This window comes from Pundamilia nyererei, unplaced genomic scaffold (genome assembly GCF_000239375.1).
Source record: "Pundamilia nyererei isolate P.nyererei 1_Seehausen unplaced genomic scaffold, PunNye1.0 scaffold00039, whole genome shotgun sequence".
Classification (NCBI taxonomy): domain Eukaryota; kingdom Metazoa; phylum Chordata; class Actinopteri; order Cichliformes; family Cichlidae; genus Pundamilia; species Pundamilia nyererei.
Genome location: NW_005187440.1, coordinates 3,237,129 through 3,264,963, shown reverse-complemented (window position 1 = coordinate 3,264,963; position 27,835 = coordinate 3,237,129). Strand labels below are relative to the sequence as shown.

Genomic DNA, 27,835 nt, shown 5'->3' with positions numbered 1-27,835 from the left:
TCTCCCCATCTCTCCACTTAAGGGGTTTGCTCTAGATTCTCAATCACAGGACCGCTACACATCCCGATCAGACACATGTATGTACATTCTCAAGGTGTTAACACATGTTGAAAGGATTCCCAAGTATAAATAAAACCTCTCTAATCATCCAGAGTCATATAGTCGTGCTTCCACACAAGCACCATTTGGACTGCTTTCTTATTAGTAGAAGATCAATCTGTGAACCAGTTGCAGAGTCTGCTGATATATCCTCTGGGGAGGGTATTTCAGGCCAAGATTTCCTGGGGTGTGTTCCTGCAGGCTGCTTCAGTTTGTTCACCATGAGATGAGGATAGCTCATCAAGAGCTTTTTCATTCCAGAAAAAAAGCTGAGTTGAAACCAAACACTAAGTCAGTTGCTGCTTTAAAAGAATAGACAGTAGTGATTTGCATCAGCACCATGATGTTGTCCGCTGGTTTTGGGCTCTGGGATGTTAATGTTTTGATTGACACTCTTAGTGGTTCCGCAGTGCAGTTGTTTACACATTTGCCAAACAAGAGAAAGATTCCCAGTTCGATCCTTGGAAAAGAACAAATCCCTTTGGGGTTGTGTCAGGAAGAGCATGTGGAGGAAAACTCTACTAAATCAAACAGGTGGAGCTATCTGTGGTGGTGACTCATTGTGAATAAGGGAGCGAGTGAAAGTAGCTTTTTTTATCATCTCTGATTCTTAGGAGCTAAGGTCATCAGTGAATAAAATCTCTCACAAAAGCTCAAAAGAAGAAGAAGAAACAGAGCTTTCTGAATCTGTTAGAACTGCGACAGCATGCTAATGATGTAAAATGAAATGCATGCCTTATAATGTTTGTGAAACGTATAAACACATTAAGTTGTGCTTATAGAGAGGGTTATATGTGTGTGGCGGTTTCTTGGCTTAGTCCTATGACTTTCTGGAGTCTCTGCTGGTTGCCTAGCAACCTCACAATGACGACAAGACTTCTTATATACTGTACAGACATGTGAGTTTCTTCTAATCTTACTCTTGGAAATAGGGTGAATGAGCACTAATGTGAGTTTTTGCCAATTTCTTTGCTTTATGTTGTTGAAAGCTGAGAACATTAATGGATTCGAGACCGCTGGTCAGACAAATCAAAGCAGTTTAAAAATGTCACCTTAGGCTCTGGAAAATTATATTAATTTGTTCTTTACTACATGGGAATTAATTGATTAATCAAAATTAAAAAATAATAATAAAAGGAATCAACAAATTAGTAGATAATAAAACTAATTAATTCTCAGCTTCTGCCTATTGAAATGCAAATTTTTAATCATTCACATTAACAAAACAATTTCACAATTTCCTAAATCTATTTCGCTGCTCTTCTGTTGTGATAACAAAAGGCCTTTTTCATTTTCTGCTGTAAATACTCAGTGTTGGGGACACGCGCGAGAATTTGATTGATTCTCCTGCTTTGCGTGGTAAAAATAGAACCTGTGTGTGGTTAGCATTAAACAGTAATAGTCACCAAGGCTGAAGAAGGAGAGAAAAGAGCACAACTGAAGCGAGGCAATCTGGGAAAAAAAAGAGCTTCACTGCTTGCTTAAAAGAAATAGCAGCAATCTTCAAAAGTGAATAACTAAAGAAAGAAAAAGAAACTGAAAGATTATTGCTGGAGCGAGTGTCGCACAAACAGCAGTGAGCAGCGAGTGCTCACGCTGGACTCGCCAGTGTTGGATCCTTATTTTCTCGCTCATCCCTTTGGTAGCCCCTTCTTATAAATCTTCACAGACTGGCCTGATTCGTAAACATGAAGTGTTGCATAAAAGACCTTAATCCTCAAAAATTCAAGCACGGCTTCATTTTTCTGACATTTTGGGGCTATCGGTGTGTAATAATTGCATGGTATGTAGCAGTTTGAGCTTCTCAGATGTTTTCTTTGTTCCGCTCTTTCTGTGTTGTATATCTGATACGAGATGAGCCCTGACAAGCAGAACTACTCTTTTTTAGCTCTTTAAATTTTCACACTAAGAAATTGGGCCTATATTTCATTCTTACTGGATTTGGAGAAATGTTGCGTTTAACTTGATGAAACCAGCCTTGATGTGATCTGCACAGCTGCGCACTTGCACTCGGTTTAATGATCCAGCGATGCCTGTTGTAAGAAATGACGCCATAGATCGGATGACAGTTTGTCAGGTGACCTCTTCAGCGTGTGTGGTTCATTTGTTGCTATGGAGAAGGGGAACATATGATCCGACCTCAGGTCCCCGGGGAGTCGCTGTGTCCTGCAGGGGCTCGTAAGGGTCAGATGGCAAAGATGTGGATTGGATCAACGGGAATGGGAGGTGTAGGGGGCTGGGAGGGGTGTTGTTGCTGGAAACATGAGAGTCGGACTGGGACTTGGGGCGGAGGGGACGAAGAAAAAGAAAGAAACTGGATATTGGAAATCTCCCCCTGCTTTGGATGCAGGTGGTGTTGTGGTCCTGGCCCAGGCTATGCCAGTGTAGAAATTGCCAGTATGTTATCATTCAGGAAATGTAGTGGCATGTGGAGAAATGAAAGGGAGAGGTAAAACTGACAGAATGCAAATGGCTTGCAGGTGTTGGAATGGAAATGAAATGAATGGCAGATGAGGTGTTTCTGCTTGCCTTATAGAAATACAGTGACAGAAGTGACCCAAATTGTCTGAAGGACTGCTTCAAATTGCTGCGAGTGAAGCCTTGCCTCGTTTCGTCTCCGTCTTGTTCTTCTTCTTTCTCTTCACTGTATTTGAGTGTCTCTTTTTTCCCTTCCCTCCTTCGCTGCCAATCTTTTTTTCTCCATTTATCCCTCCTTGCTTCTCCCTCGTCATTGGAATGGTTTCTGAAACGAAATCTCGCAAATCACCATTTTTCAGACCGCGGCAATGTGTTTTCTGCATATGAGATGTTACCGTAGCAACAGGGCAATAATTCATCCGCCTGCTGTCTCGTACAGAATGCGTTGCATTAATTTGGCATGACATGTGAGACCTGGGATATCATTTATGCTCTCTGTACCTGTGCTAGTAGACTGATGCAACTGTAAGTTGGTCTGCAGATGGATTTCACTTGTTTTGTTGTTGTTGTTGTTTTTTCTTTTTGATGGTGGACAGTAGAGAGGGGTCTCAGAGTGTCCTGGCAGGTGACTGACAGTGTGTCATGTGCGAATTCTCCCTGTAATACAGATACGTTTCCTTCAAATCCCATTCTGGAAGCTTAATCCACATTCACATTAGTCTTCTCATAGAGAAGAGTTTTCTTCTGAGAGGCGCTTCGTTCTGACCCTGTGTCCAGACCTTGTTGTTTACCTCACAGATTAATATGCACCTCAGGATGCTGCTGGTGCAGCCGACTTCTAAATGTCTCTTTTGGTCCATCGGCATGATTTTCACTGTCGTTGTTCCTCTTCATTTACCTCATTTATCAGTTTGTTACCCAGATGAATAATGGATGAGGAGGCTTGTTGCCTCGGCGACATGCCAAGCTCATGATTGTCACGCGTTCACTCACAAAACTCATGTCCACTATCCTCTTTTGCCTGCGAGTGACTCCTCCTCCGCCAATTCTGGGTGATACACGGTTTGACGTATCAGCACGCAGTGTTTCTGCTGTGATTGAGTCTTGGCAGCCGTGCACTTCGAGACATTGAAGTGGGAGGTCCATTAGGAAATGACACATAGAAATCTATGTGAGTATGAATGGATTGGCCCTCTACTGTGAGACTGAGCCATCACCTATTCCATTCTTCAAATGAGTATGTGGTTATCCTCATTCAAGGGCACATGTAAGCCTTGCACTATACTGGTGTGCTTTGGACAAATCACATGTTTTTTACAGGCCTTCTGGCCTCCAGCAATACAGAGCTTTGGACTATGTCAAAATATACTGGAGGAATGTGAGGATGTATGATCACCAAAGCTAAAACGCAACTTTTTGTAGATTTACCGATTGCTCGGGAAATAAAAGTTAAACCATAGGAAGGCCCAAACCAGTACTGGATTTTTGAGCCTTAGTTAGATATAAGTATTCCATATATTTATTGTATGTACACTGACATGACTTTCCAGAAAAGAGTGAAAATGATGGGGTTGTTGCTTTCAAACTGTCCGTGTTGTGTTTTACAGACTGTATTTCAGCTTAGTGGGGCTGTGTCAGGTGGTAATCACTAATGAATATTTAAAGTTTTGTCTCTCTGGGTGTTGCTGCTTGCTGATGGATACAGAAAAAGGTTCTTCATTGACAGAAAGGTGCACCAGTGGAAGAGCAAAAACGTCCATCATGATGAGGGTTAGGTTTTGCTACGTTTTCACTTGACTTTTTGCGAAGCTGGTTACAATGAAATGAGCCAAAGCGTGATGAGTGACAGGGTTTTCATGCCCGCAGGGTGTGATGGTGTATCTTTTGACATGAAAAAAAGGACTGAATGAACACTCTGAATAAGTGAATCTTCTGGTTTGGCCCTAAAACATACCATCTGTAGACTGCTTGACCTCTCTCCCGTCTGCTTAGCTGGAATGCTTCTCTGCATATCTATATTTTCAGGCCCTCTGTCCAAACATTAGAGCCCAGAATACAGACAAACAAGCATACTGCTTGAATTAATGTGAAAGCTTAAAAATTGCTTTGCTCTGTGAGGATTTAGCTTTGAACCTCCGCCTTTGTCGACACTACTTACAAGCTAAAATTGAAGCTTATCAGAAGGGAGGATTGAGGTGTTTCTCCTGTGACCCAGCATCAGAACGAATGGTACTTTATTGATCGTTGTGTACAAATTCTCTTTTCTCCTGTCCCATCATAGATGGAGGTCAGAGATCAGGCTCTGCAACAGGGCAGGACTCAGGAACTGGGTACAAATTACAGTCATGCTCAATGACACTTTGGCAAACAAGATATTTGTTAAAGCAAAAGTTTGGGGCTTCCAGAAAATGGCAGTCTAGACAACACGTGAAGGAGAGGTCACGAAACAGAAGCAAATCCTTCAAACTGGCTCTTTCAGAAATCTCAGTGTGAAATGTCTGGTCTTTTTGTAGATGCACTTTTAAAACATCCATTGAAGCAACCTGTTTCCACTCTAGTATTCTTTCTTGTTGCAAATTTTTAGCAGTCCATTTAATTTAACCCTCCAGCACCTTGTGGCATTTGAAGGAAGAAATGTCTGTCTGTAAATTTATCTCTTGTCAAGTGTGTGAATGCCAAGACAGTGTGCCTATCTTGTATGAGTGCATGTGTGCTTGAGACTCTCAAAGCACTGTAATGTTGGAACGATGAAGCTAAAGCCTTGTGTTTGACAGACATTGGGGCTGTAGCAGGACATATTGTGCTCTTGCAGACGTCTGAAGAGTCAAATGATGGTTCTTTATTGGTTGCGCTCTTCTCTCTCCATCCAATAATGGCCCCCATTCCTGGCGTGGGTTTGCTTCGAAATGATGCAAAAATCTATGAAAGCACTGACCGTACAGTCCCAGAAACTCAGGATTTAGTAATGCAGACCGTTCAAGAACAGGAGAACCTGTTTTGCCTTTGCTGCACTGACACAAGGCGGACCACAGTGGCAACCATAATGGCTGCCATCCACATTGTTTCCACATATGGTCTTGCTTAACTAGGCTCACATTCACAACTTTAAAGCCTTTTGAAGAGTCTTCAAACACAGCTTTAAGAAATATAAGTATATTTGTAACATCTGCTTTGTTAAATTAAAATGTAGTCTGAACACTGTGGATAACAGTGGCTCCATAGTGTACTGGTTACCCATTTGCCTAATATTGTGAGACCAAGAGGTGATCCACATCCTTGGGGGTTGTGTCAGGAAAGGTGTCTGCTATGAAAACTTGCCAAATCAGATGTGTAGTCATCTGCCATGGCAGCCTTTTGTGAAAAAGGGAACAGCTGAAAGAAACCTCTATTAAGGTCTATACAACAAATTAGCAGCATAAAATAGGGGCGTAATGTCCTAACGTTCATTAATTTCTAAGGTTAGAAAGCAGCGAAAATTGCTATCGCAATATCCACAGCCCCAGGTTATGTTTTCAGATACATTGTTAAGTCCATAACATGAAATTAATCACCAAATTAAAGGTTAAGTGGACAAACTGAACTCGCATTACTTAATGTTATACTCCCACTTGGGGAAACTGGCTAGAGACTGTGACACAGCAAAAAATTATTGCCACTGTATGCAGTGAAATTGCAATTTTGTTGCCTTTGAAGTGATTACTTTAAAGATGAGGGCAGTGTCTGTGACCACCTTCAAAGCGACTGGTGCATCAAGACAGTGATAAATAAGTTTGCGATAATATGGCGATTAACTGTGAGAAATCTGAGAAAATTGTAAGTCTGTTGCTGTGTGTTGCAAATTTGTTGCCCTCAACAGTCCAGTCAGAGCCTCATAGATGTTAAACAAATTCAGGAATTCCTCTACAAACAGGTACATAGTTGATGCAGGATGGCAAATTTTTGAATATATCATGTAAAATAACAATTAACAACCACCAACAAATTATGTTTTAATTCCGGGAGGGGGGGTTTGAGAGGTCATATAGAATTATGTTTTCATTAATTATCCAATTTTTTTTCTTCCTGTAGGAGAAGAGTAATTGATGGACGGATTGATCGCTGAGTTTCTGTGTATGTCCCAGCTGAATGTACAGACTATCCATTCCAAATGGATTAGTCTCATTTCATTATCCCAGGGTTGCTAATACTTAGTGTACCTTATGCGCATTTACACCTGGGCTGCATTTGTTTTTCGTCTATCAGAATAAAACCTTCCAAACACTGGATGCATTTTAATACCTGGTGCTAAGCGGGTCATTCATTTTCCTGACCGTGATTGCAGCCAGAAAAACAGCTATTTCATCATTGCGGCACCATATTTTCATTAGGCTTCTTCTTCTAGCACACAGCCTCGTGTGACTGCACTCTTATCAAAAGAAACTAGAATTATTTACCAGAAAGGGGGGGAGAAAGTGGACTAGCACAGAAGCTGTCTTGTTTGAGAGAATAAGTTGAGCACATGCTGTCTGATTAGGCATATAAATAATTTATAGTCGTTCATTTATGGACTGCGTCTCAACAAGAGGGTATTGCTCGCCAATTAACATTCCCTCTCTGCCCTCTCTCTGAGAAGATTCTGCTCGACGAGCAGCCAGCCGCCAGCGAAGAGCTGAGAGGAGAGAAAACGAAAGGGGGGGAAAAAAAGAGGAGGAAGGGAGTGGGTTCATAAGTATATATGCAAATGAAAGGGTCCCGCTGTATAATAGCTTGTCGCTGTCAGCTCAGATGCCAGAAAGCCAATCAGGTAGATCTGCTTGTTTACAATATGTATATGTCACCGAGATGTATGGCGAAATGTCACGCTATATATAAACAGAGGTGAAGGCAACGGTAATTATTTGTTCATAAAAGGCAGGATTGTTGATGTAGAACACGAGGGATTCACAGCACAGAAGAACATAAGGCGTTTGATGGAGCTGAAATCTAAAATAGAATATTCCTACTTCAAGTCAATGTGCATAATGTTCTGCTTCAGACGTGCTGCTCATTAACTGAAACCTTTTTTATTTGCAAGAAATCCTGAAGTATCTTTCACTTTTTGTGGGCAGAAACATATCCCTGTGGCCTTAGCATGCAAGCTTTTGAAACTACACTTTCTTGAATTTTGGACTTTTTAACATCACCGCGAACCTTCTCAGCGGAGATAATAAAGTCTCCCACACACTCCTCCATGCATTATTTCGCTACCTCCTGTATGTTGCCTCACCTCTGCAGATGGCTGGGTGTCTGTGCATTTTCGATCTGTGCCAGTACAATACTTGAGAGTCGTTAGAGACGTGCATGCATGCATTTATGTGTCTGTGTGAAAGCGAATTTCAGAGGCGGCTACATTGTAAAATCGATGCAAATTAGCACTGTGCGGGCTAAAGCGAAGGCGTGTTTGTGCACGTTGGAAACCTTTGAAGAGTGTATTCAGATCCAGAAATATCCAATCAGACACTAAGTAAACAATGCTTCAAAAGATCTGTTATGTCTATACTGACCGCGCTGTCTAACTGTCCTCTGTCTACACCAGTGCAAAGTACTGCTGGATTTAAGCCATGTTGAAAGGACAGCTCTCAGCTCATAATGACTTATCATCACGAGTCTCCCGCTACTTTCTGCGCCTGACCAGGCCGGTGTGACTTGGCTGGTTCCCCATGACAGATGGCTGACTTGGCCTGAGACTGACATCTGTATCATCCTTTAGCTGCATCAGCCTTGCCTTTCCTGTGTAAAGGCTGTCAGAGCCAGCCACTCCTTCTCTGATTCCCTGCTCCTAGCCATCCAGTGCTGCTGCCACAATTGGCTCCATATGCCAGCCACATGGAGAAGTGTCACTCTCCGCTAACTCTGCTTGCAGCAGCCAAGAGCTCCCAGGTTGCGATCTCTCTCTCTCTTTTGCTCTCTCTCTGTCTCTCGCCCTCTCCTCTTCCCACATTTTTTTTTATGTCACTCGTCTTTTTTTGCCATGTAATTCTCTCTCATTATTTCACTGTCTGTGCCCGTCCATTGGAATAATTTCCTACATGGCCATTAAGGGAAAAATGTTGGTGCTGAAGACCTGAGTAAACAGGGCAAGGCAGTGAAGCGGGGAGGATATTACATCCTGTAATCATTGTTGTTGTGGGTGTTGATGTGCACAAGGGGCTGGCTAGAAAATCAGAGCTGGCTAATAACAACTTACTTCCCCGTGAATGAGTTCCTCTTTATTTAGACGACTGTTGGAAAAGAAAGGAGAGGTTCAGCGAGCAGTAGCCTTGAGAACATCAACATTCAGGAGAGAATCGGCGTCTTCTGGCTCCAGATGATCCCTGAGGCAGAAATTTTCATTCTCATCGTATGAACTAGGGAAATTAGTGTCCAGCTGTGGACAGGTCCTGTTTAGGGCCCCAGGCTAAGAGCTGCCTCAGCGTAGGCTGAAAAGCAGGTCATGGCAGCGTGGGATGGAGTGGGAGGAAGAGGCTAATGTGCCCAGAAGTGTTGAGTGTGGACAGGTGGATCGTTTTGGCTGCGACTCCTCTGTGGTTGGCTAAACAGCCTTAGCTGGAAGAACGGCTTGTGGACTAGAACAGATCACAGGCTTGCAATCGAGAAATGGCTCAAAGGAACATAAACGCTAGATTTTAAGACGACCCGAGTGCTGTGATCAGTGGATTTGTGAATATTAGCTGTGGGTTGTTTTCGCTTCAATCAGCGTCATAGTGTGTCCAAGTTGACACCGAACGCAGGCCGATGTGTCACACTGTGACTCACAGTGTGTGGAGCCCACCCGGTGTGGGAATGCTCTCATTCACGCTTACATCAGTGCCGGACAGTAGTACCATCATCCACTGACTCAGAAATAGAGCTGTCATAAAAACAGAATTTTCACTTTGACACAGCAGCAAATTCATTATCTGAAAAATTTTCAGCGCGACTAAAAAATTGTTTACTCGTGGAGTGATGTCAAACCGCATTTGTAACAGATTTCGCACAAGCTATTAGAGTCAACAGACAAGAGTCAGATCACATGCATGTCTGTTTTAGTCATCTTGTTAAATGGAGGATGATAAATGTCAATATAATCCAGAAGAAATGTGATTAAAAATGATGAACAGAAGCCTCAGAAAGCTTGAAAAGTAATTACACACTTAAGTCTGTGTAGCCTCTCAGTCATCTGGGTCATGGTAGCCTTAAAAGCTTAAAAAGAACAGAACTGGACTTCTTCAAGTTTATGGAGACGTTTCACCAGCTGCCGTTTTTTATTCTATTAAGACAATTAAACATTCAACCCAGTGGCACCCCTCTGTGAAAATAATTTAACGCAAACAAGTACAACCTTTTCTGGTAGAAACTTGAAATTTAGCTGTTACCGACAAACTTTCAATTTCAATTTAGTTCAATTCAATTTTATTTATATAGTGCCAAAACACAACAACAGTCGCCTCAAGTCACCTCATCATCTGTCCTTTATATTGTAATGTACACAATAATAATACATACAGAGAAAAACCCAACAATCATATGACCTCTATGAGCAAGCACTTTGGTGACAGTAGGAAGGGAAGAAACCTCCGGCAGAACCAGGTTCAGGAAAGGGCGGACATCTGCTGCGACCGGTTGGGGTGAAAGAAGGAAGACAGTATAAAAGATATGCTGTGGAAGAGAGCCAGAGATTAATAATGAGTATGACTGGGTGCCGAGAGGTCTATAAACACAAATGTCCATCATTCTTTATCATAGTCCTATTAGCACCGAACCTAGATGTAAATATATGAAGCCATTGCAGTGCCCAGTGTCAAAATGTGACACCAGCAGAACGCATGCCACCAATTGGCTAGTCAATTGAATCATGACAGGGCTTCACTCACGAAAATTCAAGCTGCCATTTAAGCTGGCAACGAGGGAAATGACTCCACAGAAAAATAAAACTGTGGTCCCAGAGTCTGACAAAAAGCCAGTGAAGTAGAGGTATACCATCGCCTCGACAGCCTCCATTGTAATGTTGTGTTTGTGTCGCTTAAAAATGACGTCACAGGACTTTGAGGCGCATTAGTATAACGACCAAAATACACATTAGGTGGTACTCAATTGTAATGGAAAGTGACCTAAACTGAATGGAGTCAGGCCATGTCAGGGAGATACTAGTGGAAAAGCGCTATAAGTCTGTCTAATTTTGAAAATTTGTGTGTTATCTAACACTACTTTGCAGCTATCTGTGCCTGCGCACACATACAGCAGCTGTACAGTGTATTTATGCATCGTGCTAACCAAGTTTCCATGTTAATAACTTTGCACTCAACCCTCTTTTTCAAATGTGTTGACTTTTGGATTAAAAAAAAGGAATAATTTGTGACCATGATTTGTATAAAGCGATGATAAAAACAAAAGGAATAATTTTGAGAAAACCACGGGGTAGCTAAACTAGAGGCTTTCCAATCGGGACTAAACAAACCACTGGGTGATGTTCCGGAGCCTACATGCATCTTTTATATACAGTCTCTAATTAGTGCTTCTTTTTCCCTTTACTGTGAATCACGTCCTACACGATAATACATTTAATACATTCATTGGAAGTAGTGTTGAGTTTAGGTTGTCATCATCACACTGGTGACTTAACCATCTTGTTTTCATCTCCCATCATCATCTGTCCTTTTACCTCCAACTCTTTTTCTTGATCCCCTTTTTAGTGGAGGTTAATGCCATTAGCGGTGCACAGCTGTGTGGGGCCCTGGCCTCCTCATTGCTGAATGAGCTCCGCTCAGCTTGGAGGCTTGATGACAGGGAAATCTGCAATACTGTTGGGCGGTGCAGTGAAGTCTGACTTATGATGATTGGAGTTAATACCGTAGCAAGACAATCAGCCCACCTGCTAGCATCCCTCCGCTGTCGCCCACTGGGTAAGGAAACTGGGCTTTCGTCCATCAGTTCCGGCCACGCGGCTCGATGCACATGAAGAATTCCACACTGCCCTTTAATGTCCACCTAATAACCTAAGCAACATTTGTGGCTTTGAACACATAGTTTATAGCCGAATTAGATGCATTTATGTGAAGTGCCACTCCAGTGATTTAATGCAGCGCTGAAGGAGCACATAAATACAGTACGTAATGGGAAATGGCTGTCAATAACTCCTGATTGAGCTCTGCGATGCCATTGGCTGAAATAACTCCCCATTACTGCAGATTCTAATTGTCCATAAACACATATGCACCAAAGAATAATGAAACACAAAATGACAAATAATGCAGTAAATTATCCTCGAAATGAGACACACACAAATAGTTGAGTGGGCCAGTGGACGCAGCCAATTAAAAAAAAAAAATCCTTTCTAATTTTTAACAGACTTTCTTTTCATCAACATCATTAACATGCTTATTTACAATGGACAGCAGGAAAGGGTGATCTCTGATGCCATTAGTGAATGCAGCAGCTTCACTTTTGATAGCTCCTGCTTTGAAAAACGGTCAGAATCTCACTCTAATGGGATGTTGATGTATTCATCAACAGAGATGGGGTTTTTTTTCTTTTTTTTCTACACAGCCTACCATACAAAACTGTTGCTGATGTGTTTAGTGTTAGAAATTTACACAAAGTTTTCCCCAAACACATCATTTGATAAAAGATTCAGCTGAAGACCTCATACGTATTTCATGATCCGGGATAGTTGTGTGTGAGTGAGCTCTGGAAACTGTTTTCACCCGAGTCAGGCAGAGAGCACGGAAAATAAGCCTCTAATGCCATCAAAATAGTTTAAATGACTTTGTTTTATGCATTCACTTTGGAGTCAATTCATTTCTAACAAAACTGCATTTTCTGGCTCGACTCGGTGCTTAGTCACCTGTACCGCCTTTGACAAATTGCTTTCTGTAAGCCTGTGCAACAGCAGAAGTGTCGGCGATGCAGATTTGATGTTCGGTCCTTTAATTCTTCACATGACGGCTGCGTTTTGTTCTGCTTCAGACAAAGCGTGGTATGTAAGTCTTTACCTGCTCCTAACAAATTACATACAGTTAGAGTCTATGAGATGCGATCAGAAAGGGAAGAGATGCATAAAAATCTAAATCCTTCCTTGAAGGAGGTGCGTGTCCTCCAGAGGTGCTGGAGGACACGCACCTAGCATTGTATCCTGATGCTCTTGGTGGTTTGTCTGGCCCATTTGATCCATTCCCTGAGATTTGTGATCATCCTTTAGAGAATTGGTTAAACACACTAACACCTCCCACTTCTTTCAAAGCACTTAGCCCATAGTGATAGTTTAACCTAGTGGTACTCAAAGTTTTTCAGGCCAGCTACACTTCAGAAACCAAAAAAGTTCTTTCCTTACGCCTCTGCTATGATCAATTATTAACCGTTATTAAAAATAAAAAATAAGAGCATCACGAGACGCCATCGCGTCTATTTTTCACCTGGGTTTCCACACTGCATCTGCAGCGGCTCCTCGCCCCACAGTTTGAGGATGTCTGCAGAGGTGCAAAAATATTACCATTTATGCTGTGAGCCTTAATCCCGTGGCTGTGCGGCTTCAGCGTAGCGTGTATGAGAAATAAAGATGATGCAAAAAAGACAAGAAATTTAGCCTTTTTCACTTTGATGCTTGTAAGTAAATCTCAAAAGAAACAGCCTCTTTTCTTGTCTCCCTTCAATTGAGATTTCTTTTTGGCCTTTGTGGGAAAAATTGTCATTCTGAGAGGGCCACAACTATTTTCACTTAGATCAATTATATGAGCACTGGCCAGCAAGAAGACCGAGATGCGGCCTGAGCTGCTCAGACCCACGTGCAAAAACTCAGTAAGCACACACACCTTGATGTAAGCGTAACTGTCAATCAGTTATTGAACATGACAAATCTTTCACCCTCTGCATAACGATAATTCACACACGTGTGCATATCCGCACAGATATCAACTTTTACTTCTGCCAGACCATTAAGCAAGAGAGCAGCTCCTTCGGCTCCTTAATGGAAATTGCCATTTCAAAGCCTTCAGAGAGAGATGTTAACCTTGTGCGATACTTGTGGCATTAAAAATGGATCAAAGCAGCTGAGCTTTGATGTCAATGGAAGATTTTATTTGGGTCGTGGCATTAGAGCAAAGCGCTAGGCTGACTTCTTAGTGCCCTCTGCTGGGAGAATTTGGCATTTTATTCATGATCAAAAGTCTTGTGATGTTGTCAGGTTCCCATGCTTGTATTGTAAGAGTATTTTTTTAAGCTCTTGCTGCAATTCCCAGGTCTCCTACGAAAAGACAAAGTTATAAATGAAGGTGTAAACTGAGACAAAAGAAAATTAGAAAGCAGCTGTTGCCTCTTTCTTTTCACTCAGTCCATCAATCAGGTTTTGTAATGCTATATGAGAGCTGATATGGACTCGCTGGGGTATCGTGTCTGGAAATAGACAGAAACATGGTGGGGTGCTTCTAGGTGGGTGGCGTTGCTTGTTGATGATGGATTCAGGAGAGGGTGAGGTTGGAGGGGGGTTGAACTTTTGACCCTCAGCAGGCAATTTTTTAAGCTCGGCTTAAACCTGAGAAAGAGCAAACTGGCCAAAAATATAAAACCGACTTTGCGGGGGAAGCAAGATCACCAACCCCATGCGCGCGGTGTGTGTGTGAGAGAGAGTTGTGTAAGTTTGTAGACTAAAAACAGACAGAGGGAGAAAGGCAGAAGGAGCTTTTTTACTATATGTGTGTGTTAGTTTCTGTCAGACAGAAGAGGGAATTGTGCGGATGCACATGCACCATCAGTGTGTATGTGCCTGTGCACCCTTGTGTAAAGCGGTGAGGTGGTGGCGGTGGGGTGAGGAGCGAACTGCAAAGATGGAGATGGAGACACAGATAGAGAGAGTGAAAAAAAACCCCATAAATAATTGATGATAGACACCGCCTTGCATCTGCCGCCTGCTGCTGTTGAGTTACTTCAAAGTAGATATTGATGCAGGGTCTTGCTAAAACACAGGATAACCACCCATCCAGTCTGAACTCATTATAGCATTTAGAAAAAACACACAGTTGTACGTTGCAGTTTAAAAGCGCAAAAATGACCTTCTGTGAAATAGAATAGCCTCAGATCATATTCATTCCTTACTTTCTTTTTAAAGAAACCCTTTCCTTGTTATCATGAAAGTCAGGGAAAAAAGATCCAAGTGGGAATCTTAATTAATTGCATATAGTTACCGTTAAATCGATGTGGAGTTTTTTCCCGGGCTTATATCTGCGCTAGTTGTGCATATTGGTGACAAGTGGGTTAGGCTGTTTGGAGAGTGTTAATACATGATTGACTTTAATGTGTTTAAGTTTTGCTCCCTCCTCCTTCCGCGGGCCTATTTTCTCTCAGTTTGCCTCATTAAATCTTTGTGGAAATTCTCCAGCTCTTGTGGAAGAGACTTTCCTTTGATTACGCTATAAACAAATGGAGGAGTTGGTTGACATCTCCCAAGACTGTGGCCCTCTTTTGTTTTGCTGCTACACTGTTGCTGCCCCCCCACCTCACTCCCCCGCTTTGACAGGACTCGAGTACTACTCCCCGAAGCTTTTATTCTTGCTCATTTTCTTTTCCTTCAACCAACTAGGAGCCCTCCTCCCTTCTTGCCTTTGTTAAAGACAGCCCCTCATCTACACTCCCCCCCCCCCCCCCCGTTTTTTTTTTCCCCCCTCTCTCTCTTTCTCACACCATCTCTCTCGCTTACTTATTATGTGCTCATCCGTTCCGCTGACTGAGGGCTGAGAGAGGCGTGCTCAGGAAGACACTGTTTGGAAAACCAGCGACATGTCGCTGCAGTTTCATCCACAAGAAAAAAAAGAAAAGAAAGGTGGACAGAAGTGTAAGGAGCTGCTTTTCCCGTGGCCAACACTCCTCCTCCCTCCCGTGTACTTCCCTCTCGCGCTGTCTGTCTGCTGACTTCTCTCATTGACTCTCTCCTGCGTGCCTCAGTTGGCTGACTGAGTGCACTGACACCGGGACCACTACCTGCTGCCTGGGGATTAAGCGCGCTATGAATACCCGGAGCCTAATTTGTTGTTTTGGCTGCCAGTGAATGTTGGATACGCACGCAGGAGAAGCTGGAGCCACAGCCTTCTGGCCAGGACTCTCGGAGCGCCTCTGGACTGAGATATCCCAGTGAAAAAGGGGACTGGATGCTTGGGCAAGCGTATAAAAGAGAGGCAGCAAACACAAGAATGAGAGACAATGCTGGACAAGTTATTTTTCTGAAAGGTAAAACAGCAGAAGCCAATTCAGCCTAATTCTTACAAGGGTCAGCGAGAGCCTTATCCTCTCATTATTTGGCTGGAATTTCTTTCACGGGCTTCTGACACAAGGAAATAATGCCCAGCAAATCCCCGCCTCGAGCGCCTCGCTTCATTCCCAACCACACGGAGGTTTTTTCTCCTTTTCTCTCTATGAGGTTTTTCATTCATAGCGTCGCTGGATTTTCTGTAGCTGCTTAGGAAGCAAACAGCTGTGGACTGACAGGTTGAGCAGGCGATCGCTCGCCTCTCTAACTTTTTCCCCTCCTCTCAGCCACTTCTTTTGACCTGCTTTTGGCCCCAGCTCTCCAGAAGGTGTAAAGGTGGGGGCAGCTGCTCTCCCCCCTCCATGCGACTCGATTGGAATAAAAGGGTATTGAACCAGCGAGGAGCGGCAGTCACGCAGGACAAGCGGGGGAGAGAAAACACAGACCATCTCCATATGGTTGAGTGAGAGGCAGCCAGCTGCCTTCTAACCATCCTCCAAATCACGCGGCGGAAGATGCAAGGTGCTCCGGTGATGATGTCAGATTTGGATGGGTTTGGTGTGCGGCGGACCGCACCGTAACCAGGCAAACAAGCTGTCCTGTGGATACAAAAAAAAGTTGTGTGCAGTTTGAAGCTGATCATCGCTGATAAGAGCACTTATGCTCCGATATTCCAGCATGCAACAGCCACAAGGAAACTTGATGAGATCTGCAGCCATCACCTCTTAGGGAAATACTTGTGATGATGTTTTCGGCGAGCGCCAGGCGTTGGCATTCGTTGTAAAGGCGTTTGACAAGAGAAGAAGAAGAAGAGGGGAGCACTCCTCCTTTGCTAATTATCAATCAGGGTCACAGCAAAGAAAAGATTCCTTCTGTGGATTTATCGTCTGTCTGCTCTGGAAGTTTGTCCCCTTTGGATATCTGACAATCCAAACGCACAGATTCCTGGTTTAGGTTGTACACCTCACAAGCGCACTAAACGCACATATTCAGCTACATTAATCACCACCCACTTAAATCCACACACGTTTGCTCTGTAAGTATAAAACACACGAGAACACACACAAGCATACTTCCACATTAGAATCCCATTAGTTTGTTTTTTGTTCCAGCGGCCACAGGAGAATGGAGGTCGTGTGGACGGGTGGGGGGCTGTAGGAGTCCCCCGTCCCTTCAGCCTGTCCTCTTCCCCAAATGGATGTTATTACCTCTAAAAATGTGCTGCTTGGAAACCGCTGAAAGCTTCCTGCTGCAATTCTCTGACAGAAACAGTCACGGGGTCTCTGCCACGGTGCACAGCTGGAACCACAACTGAAACAGCCACCATCTATTTTTTTGTTGTTGTTGTTTTTTTTGTATTAAATTTCAGTTTATCTTCACCACCTGTCACCCCTAACCCACCGCCATCATTTTTTCCAACGGGTCTTTGGGCACCCCTCGTCGAGCTCCTCGTCCCGTCGTCTCCTCTACGCTGGAGGGGCGCGGGTCATTGGAGTGGAGCATGAGCGGGTGCCACTATCCCTCACCGCCGCCGCAAGAGCGGGACCGCAGGTACCAGCACAAAGTGTCGCTGGTGGTGCGCTACTTCATGATCCCCTGCAACATCTGTCTGATCCTGCTGGCCACATCGACGCTGGGCTTTGCCGTCCTCCTCTTCCTCAATAATTGTACGTTTGTTAATCTGAAGCACACAACTCAACTGTCTGCACTGTACTGCTTTCCACTGTAATGTACGGGTCACTGTTTGGCAGTAGACTTGTTGCCATAAGTGCTTTGCTACAGAATTGAGCTCGGAAGGAATGATTTACTTATTTATTTTTATTATTATTTCACATACTACCTCATTTTTGCATTAAATGTCCTTGTCAGAGGAAATGCCCCCTTCAAAATCACCTTTAACTCTCATGACAGCCTTATCTGCGCTTGAAGTAGGGACATCAAGACAGCTAAAGTCACAGCCCCCCCCCGCCGACCCCCTTTGCTTGATTCGGTATCTGCCGGCTTCTAAGACTGCTCCTATCTCCCCTCCAAAGCCTTGGCATTTACTTTGAACTGCGCAGTGAAGTATTAAATGGCGATTAAATGTCTTTGGTGGATTTTTTTTTTTAAAGTATCTTTTGGCCCAGAAAACTCTGACCGCCGTCATCTCCTCACAATGTAAAATTCTCTTCTTTTAATCCACTGAAATAAAAGCAGCTCATTAAAAGCCCAAAGCATACAACTTGTAGGGCTGATCTGATGCTCACCCAAGCCCATGACCGATAGGGGCTGATTTTCAGATCCAATAGAAGCAGGCGCATGACCGAAATAGACGTTCACCTGCCACCTTTTTTTTTTTTTTTGCACCATCGGTAACACACGGGCAGGTTTTCCCCGCTTCAGTTTGTTAACGCAGCCTTATTCATTCTGCTCGCTCTCTCAGAGACTTGCACACTTCTATTTGCGAGTGCCCCGCCTGCGTGAACCGTGCTAAAGGTGAAATTTATTCAACTTTTCAAAGTGGGCCAATATTTATGCATGACTTGCTCCTCATAATCACCTGCAAATTATAATAAGTAAGCAAACGCGTTCAAGAAGTGCAACTGTAATAGTAATTTTAATACCGCCAAATGCGATTTAAAGTGCTATTTGAGAAACATTTTGAGGAGAAAGGCTTTTTTAATTCTCTCTGGCCTACGGTTGTGATTCCACCTGTTTCTGCTGGATTTCTCTTCTCTCTGTTATCAGGCTGGTGAATGTTCTCACATATACAAAGCAAAGACCTCGGTTGAGGATGCTTCTCCTCGCATTTGTCAAAGATTGTCTTCCTGTCATCTTTGCTGCTCGGTCCTCCTCCAACTCACGGGTGTCAGTTACCAGGATGGGGATGGCTCATTTCTAACCTCGTCGTGTTCCCAAATCAATTCAAGCCAGACAGATTCTATTAGATTTAATACAAACTCAGTTAAAGCAAGCCAATCTTCACCTCTCAGATGACCGAGTGAAAAGAAATGTGCACTGGAGAAATTGATGAGCTGAAAGAGTCTCTATTATGCTGCCGAGTGGCCACAAGGACAGCTGGATGGGATTTTGATAGTGCTGGTAGTAGCGACGTGTGTGTGTATGTGTGTGTGTGATTGGAGGAAGGGTGTGTAACCTCAGATTCGCAATTTCTGTTGTGGCCATATGGGGTGAAGCATGTTCGCACATACGCACACAGTTTGTAGCCCCCGCCCCTCCCAAATGCTTTTTTTCCCCCCTGCCAACGCGGACACACACTCACTTCATCATTCGGTATGACTATACATCAGCCAAAGCAAAGGGGAAGGTGACACACATGCAAAGATGTAGACACACACCTCTTCTGCACATGGCTAAATGTCACAGTCAGACACGTATTGATTTGCTGAAGATACAGGTTGAATGATGGCCGTGTTGTGACATTCACACAGGCACGGGAACTCACGCAGGCTTTGCGAGGCGCGAAGGGAGATGAAGATGGCTGATATGTTTATGGAGAGACCTTATCTTGTGCTTTCGCTATGGAAATGTGAAGAAATCGTTTAGCTTTCCCCCAGCATCTCAGCTGGCTTTGTGCTACACCTTCTCTGTCGTCTTCTCTTATTCTCCGTGTGCGGTAATGCGCTTTTATTGGCGTGCGTTTGTTTCTTCTCGTTTAGACGTGCATTCAAATGCAAGACAGGAAGCAGAGTCTGCGTCTGTGCACCTTTACAGCTCTTAGCACAACTTCTTCTTCTGTATCATCCTCGTGCCAATTTCTGCTCCCCCCGTTTCATGTGTTTTCTTGAAATCCCCTCAGATAGAAATCAGCTACTGTCATGACTGACTAGGAAACAGCTTCACCAGACACTTCATTATTCACCTCTAGCACCAACCTCGCCTCTCCTCTTCGCTCTCCTCATTTTTTTCTCTTGCTTGCTCGCTGGCACACACACACACACACACTTTCGCATTCTCCCCTGAAGCCCCGGCTGTTGACAAGCAATTTTAAGTGAGCCTAAATTTAAAACTCAGCTGTGTCTCGGGATGCCGACGTGGATCGCAGAAGTCCTGAGAAAAGGCTTCGGCGCATCGGTTGACGTGGGCCTCGGAAAAATGTGTTAGCAGGGTAATTGATGTGATGTGTTTTATCTTCCTCATTATCCTTCACAGTGCAGAGGCATTGGAGACATGGCTGGGTGGTTGCACAGCCGTGTGTGTTGCTGTGTTTGTTCAGCACAGGCAGCTCTGACAACTCACTGGGGCTTTGCTTAGTGAGTCAGACAGTTGAGTTGACTGCTGGAGTGCAGATGGTGGTTCATTTGGGTTGTGCTTGGACCGCCAGTACTTGGCCAGTCTTTGACCAGTGTATCATAATGCTCTTCGAGGAAAAGATGGCAAAGATCGCTACTAATGGTACTAATGGTGGTAATGACCTGTAGTGTTTCTGGTGCGCACACTTTACTCGGGCTCTCCGCTTAGCTAAATACATGTTTTGTTGACACATTCTGGTCATTTTTTCCTTTTATCCTTTCATAAGTCTGAAAATAAGACGCCATTTGTGGTGAATTTACTAATGAACAATCTCCATCTATCATATTTTGGAAGTTGAGTTGCTGCAGACTAACTAGCTCCAGTCCTTCCTGTCTGGCCATCCACGATTTCTCTAGTTTAGTGGTTGTAGTGATGAAATCTGGGCACACACCACCTAGAACCTGCGGCAGGCGGAGAACAGAACAGCTGCTGTCCAAGACGGTGGATTTGAATGTGCTCCACAGGATGAGGGCCTCAATGAATAGGCAGCTGATTGTGCTACTTTACTTATTATTATTATATTTAATAATTGTTTTAAGAAAGAGCATGTCTGCTTCCTTCTGTACACGTGTGCACGCGGAGCTCAGGACTGATCCTGTGTTATTTTTAATTGACATAGTATAACTCTGCAGGACTTGTGTTTACTTCACTTGTACCATATGTGTGTGCTGCCTGTATACTTGATTGTCCTCCGTTCACCACTTAAATGATCAGATGTTTAATCAGTTAGTCAAGCCACAGAAAATTAATCTACCCCAGCATGAATAGGCCATTGTTTTGCAAGAAAACTTTTTTTCCCTGGTTATAGCCACTAAAATCAGGAAATTGGCTGTTTAACATTGGAAATTACACATTTTGGGCTTGCAGACTGAACATCTCCCAAGGCTTTGGGAAATTGCTTTTTTCACTCCTTTTTTATTTTGGCTCCTAAACAAATTGATCATCTAATTGAAAAATAATCATGAGATTAAGCAACAATGTAATAACAATTGTTAGTTTTAGCCGTGTTTCAGTTTTTAACAATAGCTCCTGTTTTTCCTGTCAAGTAATGTGGAACCAACCTCCATCAATCTTCATTATATATAAGGGTTTGTAATCAGTGCAAACGGCCTGGTCAAGTTTGCACTCATTTGCAAAGGATTCAGGTTACCTGAGAGTTTTTTCCCCCTGTGAGTGATTTTCCACACTCAGTCATTTGACACCGCAGGTCTTGTTTTATGGTTCCCATGAAACGACGAGCCTTATGTCATGGTCTGCTGGGTTTTGACCAGGACAACGGTATGATGTCATTTGATGAATTAAGGGAAAACATTCTGATTTATTATGCATATAGCTGCATGAGGGCTGGTGGGGGTCCGAGGTACACTATGACATCAGTATTGTGTAATTTCACATCTTGTCTCATACTTTTGAATCTGAAACAATAACAGACGTCTGCCTTCTCAACTCTCATGTGCTCTAATATCAAAAGTCATGCAGCGGGGTTCAGATCAGATAGACCATAGATGTAATGAATGACAATGATGATAGCGCTATCGCTGAAATGCACTTGTGTCGATTAGCTCAGCTGGATTCCTGTAGGACCCAGTCATTGCATTAGAATGTGTTAGATGAAAACGCCAAGCCCTGTCTCTTCTTTTTTTTGTAGCAACTCAATTTATTCCCTTTACTCCTGGGAAGTCGCTGAATCTCCCCAAAACTAAAAACCTATTTCTCTCTTTCTCTTTTATCTTTTTCAGACAACCCACTTCACTTCGCACCGACTGTTGATGGTAAGTCCTCAGTGGTTTCTCGCCGCTCGCCTTCATTGACCGCTGGGTTTCTGGGGGGTGCCTGGGAATAATGACCGCAGACAGCAGATCCCTGCCTTTGAAGCGGGCAGCCGTCTGTGCCGCTTTGCCAGTTTTGGCTGCCCCGCTTTTTGTCTCTGCACTGTTGGTATGGCAGGCACGTGGCCAGGCCTGCTCTGTGCTTTGATGTAAGGAGGATCTTTTGATGACTTGATTTGATCTGCTCTGCATGGCCACTTGGGCTGACGTTCAATACCTGTTACCAAAGCGCCATTCACATCTTTCTGATAAGGTCTAATAGGATGTACCCCTCCCTTTGCCGTGAGTAACGGAAGCTCTGCGCCGCACCATTTCCTCACCTTGTTATCCATATGTTCCCATCCAGCACATCTCTGGAATGAGTACAATATTTTTCAGTTGTTCCTAGTGCAGTAACATGAGCCATTAATTAAAAAAAGCAACAATTTAGTTCCAAAACAGTAGATCTCGGCACACTTTAATTGGAGAAAAACAGCTGGTTTTCGAGCTTCTATCATGAATATTTATCAGAGGCAGCACAGTGAGATAGTGTTTGATAGACTTTGATGTTTTTTGGGGGGGTTTGCTACACTGACAGATAGCCAGGGATGGACTCCTACTAGTTCTGAAGGTGTTGTATCATCCCGCTTGTGTGCAGGCTACAAAGCCGGAGGTTTTGAAGAGAGAAAACACGAAGAGAAAAGGTTTCTAATGATCCCAAGGCTGGCTGATGCCGGGGACAAAAGGCCACAGTATGGGTTTGCTGAATCTGTTTCTGATAATTGCTCAATCACTCGCCCCATAGGCCGGCTTGTTTGGAAAAGCAGTTTGTGAAAGATGTCAGCTTAAAAAAAAATGCGTCAAATAAGAGGTGGTTTGTGATGAATGTAATTGTGAACAGCCTATTGTAGGGACAATAGGGTGCTCACTGTCAGTCCAAAATGGTTTCAACAAATAATTGTGCTTGATTGAAGCATTTCTCAACTCTGCCTCACCTCAGCACCTGAGGAGTACATGCGCTGTGTAGTTTTCTTTTTTTTAAATTCATCTTTTGTGCCTCATCACAAAACACTGGAGATTCAATTGCAGTCGGCACAGCTTACAGCAGCTATTTGTTTTTGTTTTAATGACAGACGAAATTGACTTGACAAATGATTATATCTTACAGAGAGGACTCTATTTGTCTGCTTTTCAAGCAAATATTGCCATAAAATTTGGCTCGCCGCTGGGAAAATGAGAAATAGTATGCAGGCACCGAAACAGCCCATTTCTGTCCTCCATTGAATTTTCCCGTACAAAAGAAATAACGCCCTCCTTATCGATCGGGCCACTCATTTCCCATGTATTAAAGTTTTTGCTGTCTGAAGGGCACAGTTTGTTTCTGCACTAGTCAACCGTTTAAAAGCTGCTGCTAGCCCTTAATTACATTTCCAATAGTTCTGTAGGCTTTCCATCAGCAGCCTATGCTGTTTTAATATGCCAAGCAAAACAAAAAGCAAAGTCTCCAATCAGCAGGGTAAGTCTGCCCTGTGGGACCCAGTTTCTCTGGGTCATTTAACGCTGAAGAGATTAGCGAGACAATTAGAGTTGGCCCAAATACAGCAGTAGGCCACTTTTTGGAGACGTATGGTTTTAGTAGCAGTGGAGGGGTGATTTAGAAGATGCTGCAAACCAGCAGAGGGCTAATATAGCTCTGCCATTAGTCAAATCAGCTCCAAAAGGAACAAAGCTTGTTCTACTGAACTTGTCCTCGATGCCAAGGACGCTCACTCCGCTGCTCTCTCCAGTACTTAATTACAGGAAATCACAGAAAAGATACCAAGGAGCCTGCATTTTTAAACAGCCTAGTTTGTCTCTGAAAAGCCGTTTATGAGACGACCTTATTAGCGAGAGGAGATTCTGCAGAAAGTAAAGGAATTTGTTCTGCAAATTAGAGCGAGAGAATCTTGGGAGCTTACTGGGGGGAAAAAAATGCGGGTTCGGCACAACATAAGCAAAGCTCTCACGTGATATTTATGGCGTGCGCCACCCGCAAATAGCTGATGAGTCCTCCCCAATGAATGGCCTATAATCACCAGTCAAAAAAAGTGACAAAAGTCACAAAGCAGCCTTTAATTAGGCTCTTTCTTTGAAAGCTCAAAGCAGCAGTTGCTCGGCTCTGGCCATACTCATTATTGCCTGTCGTCTCCTGATAATAAGACAGTTGTTGCGTGTTTGGCCAAAGCTAAAAAGCTCATAGAATTTGCAGCTTGAGGGATTAATACTGGACTTTGGAAATTAGGGTTGAATGAGAGAAATTCTTGACGAATGAGGCGCTTGCCTCCCAGCTGTTTGCAACCACATGCAGAGAAAACAGAAAATGCTCATCCGCTTGTTAAGGACATGCAAAGGAGACACTGGTAATAATACATGTAGTCTCTGTTAAGACTTATGAAGGGTTTTTTTTAAGTTATGCCACTTGAACAAAATAGACTGTGTGTCAGAATGAGTGTTTCTCTGGAGATGTACCCTTCGTTTCCTCCTATTACAAGCTTAGGTAGCTGAACAAGGACCAAACAAGATTCAAAATAGGCCAGACCATCACTATAAAGGAAGTGTAATGGGAGAGTCGAGCCGCAGACAGTTCAGAGGTCTCCTGTGACTGCAGCCGTGTTCAGCACCGCCTGCCTGGAAAGAGCCCATTCGCTGTGAATCTTCCATTTCACATTTGTCACTGACAGCTCTCTCCAGAGGATGCTCCTCACTGACAGTCAAAATAAACTCCTGGGCTGAAACGTGATTTGATCTAAGACGGTGGGACGCTTGTTAAAAAAAAGTGCCGGCGGGCTCACTTAGACTTTGTGAACACTACCCAGAACTGACACAACTGCTTTTCGGCTCTGCGAGAACAGTACAGTAACCAAGGGCTCCACACCCATTACCCCCTCAGACACACACACGACCCTCCTGTAATTTATTCTGGGAGCCTTTCCCTGTGTTCTTGACAGTAAGCCTGACTCAGAGAGAGGCAGAATTAATTATGACTCCTCGGCCTATCTTAATTAAATCTTTTCACATCACAGATTTTACACAACAGAGGCAAAGTATCTACCTCATCTTTTAGCCAGGGCGGGGCTGCCGGCTGAGAAAGTCTCACATCAAGATATCAAAGGTACACCGTAAAGTTGCCTCTCTAGGATTATAATTTAACAGAAGAGTTGTCATGTCCGGCTTTTAACAGGGCGCAGCTTGTTAGCTCGCTGTTGTTGAGGCTGCTGGGGAAAGCAAGCAGCCTTGACTTTATCTGCGGAAAGTTTGTTGCCCTTTAAAAGTACACAGACATCTCAAACTGCACAGCTGAACTCTGTAGCCTCGCTTCGGCCCACCCCGCTTCATGTCAGCAGGACTCAATAGATGCTTATGTGAGCAACAAGCAAGCAGAATATATTTTTTGATAAACGCAGGTGAAAGACATCAGAATTAGCCGAATATCCTAAAACCCCCGCATCTAACCATTCATCATTGACAGCCTTCCCACACAGACCCGCCTCGACTCACCTCGGCTTCCCAGTATCGATCGACCAAGATGGGCTAGAAGCAGCCGTCCAAAGAGAGAAAAACAAAAATATTAGCCAGAGAGGCGAGAAATGAGTGGGCTGAAGCGGTAAAGCGCGGCACTATTTTCTTTTGATTTCCTATGACACAGAGTAATTGTTGACACAGTTAGTGATGCTGGCATTCTTTGATATGTCCCCCAGCTGTTGGAGCAAACCTCACCGATTGTTGATGCAGGTTAGTCAGGGACCTTGGACCTTGTGAGGATCAGCAGTTCTTTGATGTGGATGTACATCACACTGAGCTATCTTTGGCTGTGATCTGAAAGCTTGTCAGCAAGCATCCCTGAAAGTCATGTCTGATTTAGAGGTTTCGATCTCTGATGGCTGCTCTGATTGTTGGAAAATAAATAGTAAAGGAAAGGATTAAATACAAAAGTATTCATGCCATATGTTCATCCAGTGTTTTGTTTTTTCTTTTTTTAAATGCACTCTTTGGCGCATGTAGCAATACAACTTAACACAGTTGTGGCAGCTTTCTTTGTTTTGCTCCAGAAGTCACGCGTTTAAAATTCATCCAAACTATGCAGGCTTGAATTTGCTTATTATTTTCCCCATTCTTTACGATGAAGTAGGAGATTTAAAAATCAGGCAGTAAAAGAGCAAACAAAACACATTTCCATTCTGCTCAGTCTCCAAAATGAAATCGAAGGAGTGACATTAGGAGGATAAACAAAACCCCATTGACTGTAAGAATCCATTGCAGCTAATTAATAGTTTCAAGCAGCTTATCGAAGCCCTTATCACTCAGCGTGGCAGTGCAGAGGGATGCTGAAAGCCCACCCTTCCCCAGCTCCGTGTCATATTTTGAAAGTAATTAGCATGCAGAATTGGCTAATGTCACTTTAAATGAGCTCTCCGTGTTGGTCGCATGTTGACGGCGAACGTGGCTATTCAGCGGCAGTGAAAGGCCGCGCTGCTCGCTCGGTCTCATTAACACAGCAGCAAGTTATTTTAAATCGGGACGCAGTCAACGCTCCACTTTAAGCTGTGATGGGCAGGCGCTAATTTAATTGTTGGGTGGCAGTGTCAGAAAATAACCACATTGGTAAGTGTAACCAATGCGACGAATTTCATTGTCAGGTTGTTAATTAGAGGAAAATAAGTGGCCCGGCACGTCGATGTGTTCTAGAGCAATATTGCACAGTGATATCCTGCTATTAGCGGAGTCCTGCATCGCAATCAGCGTTTCCCTTATTAAGAAGTGCAAGTTAAAGGAGGCTTTTTGCTCAGCAGCTGACAATATCTGCACCGTTTGCACAGATACTGTATGTCTTAGTTTCCTGCAGAAGCTGTGTTTGCTGTGAGAGCCAGACATCTGCAGTTCACTGCTCGCTTTCTCTCTCTCTTGTTCTGTCAGACACACACACGCACACACACACAAACACACACACACACACACTCTTACTCTCTCCTGAACATTTCACCCTGTGCTTCTTGTTTTTCTTCACTCAGCCAGAAACATTGTTTACAGATTGCAGTTGAACTTCAGGATGTGTGCATGAACACACATGCACTCCATACACACACACACACACACACACACACACACACACACACACTACAGAACCCCTAAGATCTGATTTTACACTTTGTATCAGCTTTTATCTGAGTGTTTGTGTATGTGCCATGGGAATGCCAGCGTGTGTGCGCTCTTCCTGTGTCTTGAGTTTGCATTTTGAGTTTGTTGTGCGTCTGTTCCTTGGGGGCTCGTACACAGGGAGGGCTGGAAACTATCCATTGTGAACATCCCACCCTCCGTGTGACCCTGAAACACAAACGCGTGATGACAAACACTAGCTCACACCTACACGTGGTTTTAAAATGTGGTGAACTGAACAATAATCTCATATTGTAAGTAAAAGTGTTGGTAGTTTGTTTACCTTCTGTGTAAGTAGATTTATTGAAAGGTCACACAAACAGCGGGTTGCTCTTTGCCTACATTTGTTGTCATCACTGCTTTTCATTTGACGTCCTGGCCTGGAACCCTTGACATCAACCAGATTGCGTGTGTGTTAGTGTGTGTGTGTTGAATGCATGTGTTCTGCTCTACTGGATACAATTACAACACATTGACGCATGAGCCAGCAACATGTCACTGACACCATTTTACGCACTGCAATTTTTTTTTCACAGTACACAGCCAAACACGCACACAGAAGTGGGAATTTCATCTAGATGTGTGTGTGTGTGTGTGTGTGTTGGAGGCTCTGTACAGCATGTTGATCGCTGCCCTCTCAGTGAGCTTTAATAAGATTTATGATAGCAGGGAGTGCGACAGAGGGAAGAAGATATTGAGACAGAGAGAGAAACAAAGAGAAAAAGACTAAATCACTTGAATCATTTTAATGCTACTGTTCAGTTCTTTCTCATTGTGTGGAGAAAATCATGGG

The 27,835-nt window shown here is 43.6% G+C and overlaps 1 protein-coding gene across 1 annotated transcript in view; it reads left to right on the top strand.

Moving 5' to 3' along the window:
- The window catches only part of agrn (agrin), a 255,815-nt gene that overhangs the window by 78,863 nt on the left and 149,117 nt on the right, over positions 1 to 27,835 (top strand). Inside the window, exon 3 of the mRNA XM_013910251.1 lies at positions 21,781 to 21,813. Coding sequence (XP_013765705.1) covers positions 21,781 to 21,813 — 33 coding nt within the window. The remainder of the gene's footprint in view (positions 1 to 21,780; positions 21,814 to 27,835) is intronic.